General features: G+C 32.4%; 1 protein-coding gene across 1 annotated transcript; it reads right to left on the bottom strand.

Moving 5' to 3' along the window:
* On the bottom strand, positions 1,152 to 3,126 carry LOC109330708 (probable N-acetyltransferase HLS1). The gene is made up of 3 exons (XM_019564984.1): positions 2,622 to 3,126; positions 2,360 to 2,535; positions 1,152 to 2,225 (listed from the first exon to the last, which is right to left on the bottom strand). The coding sequence occupies exons 1-3, from the start codon at positions 2,808 to 2,810 to the stop codon at positions 1,358 to 1,360; spliced, it is 1,233 nt and encodes a 410-aa protein (XP_019420529.1). The 5' UTR covers positions 2,811 to 3,126; the 3' UTR covers positions 1,152 to 1,357.

Here is a 4,083-nt window from a genome sequence, read left to right as displayed (position 1 = left end):
ATATATGAATAATAAACTATTTTTCTAATAGTATTTTCAATAATAATGATTAAAACCAGTAAAAATGGACAGTATACTCCACCTATTTTTATTGTCTAGAAAACAAACATCAGTCCCATATTGTGGTAATTTATAGTTAAACGCATTTTGGTTGTTCATTGTTGCTTCAAAATTATTTTAGAACATCATAATCAAGGATGAATGTACTAAAATTTATGTTTGCCTATGAAGTTCCTTTATGCATTTGCCATTACAAATCTTTCCATTCAGCATCATGGAAACCAAAATTGGTGTTTCAGAAAGTTATTCAAACCAAAATGTTCTATACGTTTGACTAGGTTAATAGCAATTACCAACCAAATAAAAATAAATTTTTTCCACAATATCAGCATAAATATGCTGAAAAATATATGGAGTTAGTTACTATAAAATTATTACTCGAACACCAACAACATATTAATTTAGTGGTGTAAGATTTTATTAAAGTCCGAAGATGACCAAAAAGTCAAGTTGATTCTTGAGAATATCACTTGTTGGAAGAGACAATCACACACCTCAAAAAAGATTAATTTTAGGTAAAAATATAAATATTGGTAGTACCACAAAAATTATTACTCAAAACTCACATTTAATATTAGAAAGCACATGATCCACCAAAGAATTTATGTCCTACTAATTTCTTCCACAAAATTGATGTACAGAATAAATTAAGAGTCAAAAAGGTTAATTGCCCATATTAGTAAGCTAACACTAGCAATAAAAGAAGCACCATTTGATACTCCACTAGCCACTACCTTGAATAAGAAAGATACTAGGAACCCAATAAAACAAAGTTTACTATGATAAGGTCCCCACCCAAAGGCATATTATGAAGGATACAAATGTTAGACAAGTCTAAAAAGGTTCTTTAAGAAAAAGCTTAACAACATGCACAATCACAAACTAATATTGGACCTAAAATGGACATTCGGATTCACCAACATATCACCTCACAAAACATATCTTAATATTCAAATAGAACAAGGGATTAACAATTACTTTAATAAATTAAGCACTAGAATTGAGATGTAAAGACAAATTGCTTGGAAAAAAGTTCTCCTAATACTAATAAATTAAACAAGTGCAAATCCAAAATTCATAAGTAAATAACATTAAAAATAAAAGGACCCATTTGAGTATAAGAGGATCTAAAAAGCTACATTGATTTACACATTTGAAAACAAAGGGATGGGATATTCCTTCAACCTTTACAATAATACTAAACATCTCCTTCAAATTAAAAAAAAATACTAAAAATAAAAATTAAACTACCTAGAATTTTTGTATCTTCATTTTAGCTCATACTTAACATTAGAAATTAGAACTCTCTTGGGTCAACAAAAATAGATAAACTAGGTGGAGATTTAGTCCAATCACCAACCGAACCATCACTATAATCTTCACCAAGCCTCTTAATACACCACAAATCTTCCTCACAAGACAACATCTTCCAATGTGGGACTCCTAACCGAAGCGGTTCAAGGCTCGAAACTTCGGTCGCAACCACACTACAACCATTTTCCTTAGCCAAATTATGCGTGAACCCACACAAAGCCCGAACCATTTGAATCGAATCCGGTCCATCACCACCAAGCCCATACATAAAATGCAAACCAAACTGTCTAAAAAAATTTGGAACCGAAGGTAACCGAAACCAAGGCATAGTCCGGTCTAAAACTCGTGTCATCTTAGCCAACATTCTCTTAACACGAGACACACCACGAACCTCAAGTGTAAACACATTTTTACAATTCCAAACACTAACCACAGCCCAAGACTCTGGTGGGTTTAATAAAAACCGGTTCGTACCAGGCCACGAGTTACAATCGTATGAACCACGAGGAACCGCAACAAAGGTACCAAGACTAAGGTTGTTTTTCAAAACAGAGTCAATGTCACGAGGGAAAAACTCGGTAGTTGAGAAACGGTTACGGTAGAGTGATTCGGCGTCGTTTTGGTTGAGTTTGATTATAGTGAATTTGTTTGTTAAGGTTTTTGCTTTATGAGCAAAAACTGGGTTCACAAGAATTGAAGGAGTTCTGAACTTTGAGTAACCACATTTTTGTGTGAAAAGGTTAACCGATGCAACGTTGTCGTTTTCAGTTGCTATGTAACAATATTCAGCACCATTGTCACTAAACCATTGTTCCATTGTTTGAACCAACTTCAACCCAATTCTCATTCTCCTACACAATAATAAAACAAACAAATAAATAAATTTACATAACAAAAATAACTTAGTGCACGATACTCCGACCTAATAATACAGAAACAACTTTATCGTTACACCGAGACTCAAGACTCGAGACTTGTGTTATACCTATGAGATGGAGAAACACGAAGGCCTAGTATATATGCAACTTTGGTGTAAATAGGGACATGTTTGGTTGGCTCAGAATCGTTGTTGTTTTTTCTGTGAAGTTGTTTTTTGCCACAAGTAACGGTTTTGATGCAACCTCTTATCATTCCTACAATCTCTTCATCAATCTCTGCTACCTGATATAGATGAATCAATAATCACTTCATGCTTTGAAATTTTGAATAGAAAAAGAAAGAAAAGATATTTGAATAGAATATAATACCAGCATGTTGAAAGTGGGTGAGTTTCTAACTCTGCAAATAGGGTCACCATGAAGATCAGTGAATAGAGAAATTTTACCACTTGGTCCAACTTCACATATTCTTTCAACACCTTCAACTTTCTCTCTATCTTTATTTGGGTTAAACTCTCTTACAACAACAGAAACTTTTGTAGAAAACTCTTCAACCATATCTATCAACTATGTCACAATCTTAAGCAGAAAACAAGAGACTTCAGAGTTCAGAATAGTTACAGAAAAAAAGGACTAGTGAGAGTGTGAATGAAAGAAAATGAAGGGTGGGTTTGGCTTTATATAGAGGAATAGGTTTATGGGTAGGTAGGTTATAAGATTTTTTTATATATAGAAAAAAGCTAGATGATGAGATTGACAGAAAAAATTTCAGCTTTTTTGGAGATTGTGTTGATGATTAACGTGTGCTATAAACTATAAAGAGCATGGAACATAAAACTTTTAAGTGGGCTTCGAAATTTGAGAAAATATAAAATAATTAGATTGAGTGTTTCATTTACTCTCTTGCACAAATTATGGAAAAAAAACCAACTGACGTTGGTTCAAGTGGTACATACTTGATTCCCCTTAAGCAAGAATCCGGGTTCGAGTCTTGTGTATGAAAAAAATGCCCGTTGGGAGAGTTAGCCCCACTTACCTGTGGGAAACCAAAAAAAAAATTATGGAAAAAAGAAAAAAAAAGTTAAATATGTGAAGTGTGAATATTGAAGAAGATAAGAAGGAAAAAGAAGAAACCTATGAGTTCATCATAATCTCAATTCACTAAGGTACAAATCCAAAATCCTCTATATGAGGCTTTTAAATACATGATCTTTAAAGCTTTTACTTTAGCCGTTATTTTAATATTTTTCTCTCTCTCCATTCAGATTCCATAATGTATTTAATTCCTATATTTAATTCCCCTTATTTTAAATTTTATATTAATTAAGAATTAAGAATATGTCTTTATCTATTCTACTTTTTAATAGGTAAAAATATACTAATAATGATGGAAAAAAATTGTGGTAAAGGAAAGAAGAAATGGCGGCTATGGCTGCGTAGTATAGTGGAGGTGTTTTGTTTTACTCTTTAAAGTTGGATTTAGTAATCATTTAATTTTTATATGGAAAGAGGTGTTGCTATCATGACATTATTCATAATCATTGCCATTTTTACAATCTCTTCCTCTTCCTTCTTTGGCCAAATATAAATGTCTTATAACACTATAATCATGTGAGATATAGGATCTTATGTGCATGCATATTTCATGTGAGAAAGGTAAAAGGAAAGACCATCATCCCATTTCCCATTTTATTTTCTTCTTTTTCAATTTTGGGAAGTAGTAATTTGGTGTTTCATGTGTCTTTAACCAGGACTTAATATATATGCCGTTGAAGTTTATTTTATATTTTCATCCCATAATTCATCCCAAATTTTGAGCAAAGTGAGGAGA

This window comes from Lupinus angustifolius, chromosome LG17 (assembly GCF_001865875.1).
Source record: "Lupinus angustifolius cultivar Tanjil chromosome LG17, LupAngTanjil_v1.0, whole genome shotgun sequence".
In the NCBI taxonomy this organism is placed as follows: domain Eukaryota; kingdom Viridiplantae; phylum Streptophyta; class Magnoliopsida; order Fabales; family Fabaceae; genus Lupinus; species Lupinus angustifolius.
The sequence above is the reverse complement of the archived record's forward strand: the minus strand, read 5'-3'. Positions and strand labels throughout refer to the sequence as shown.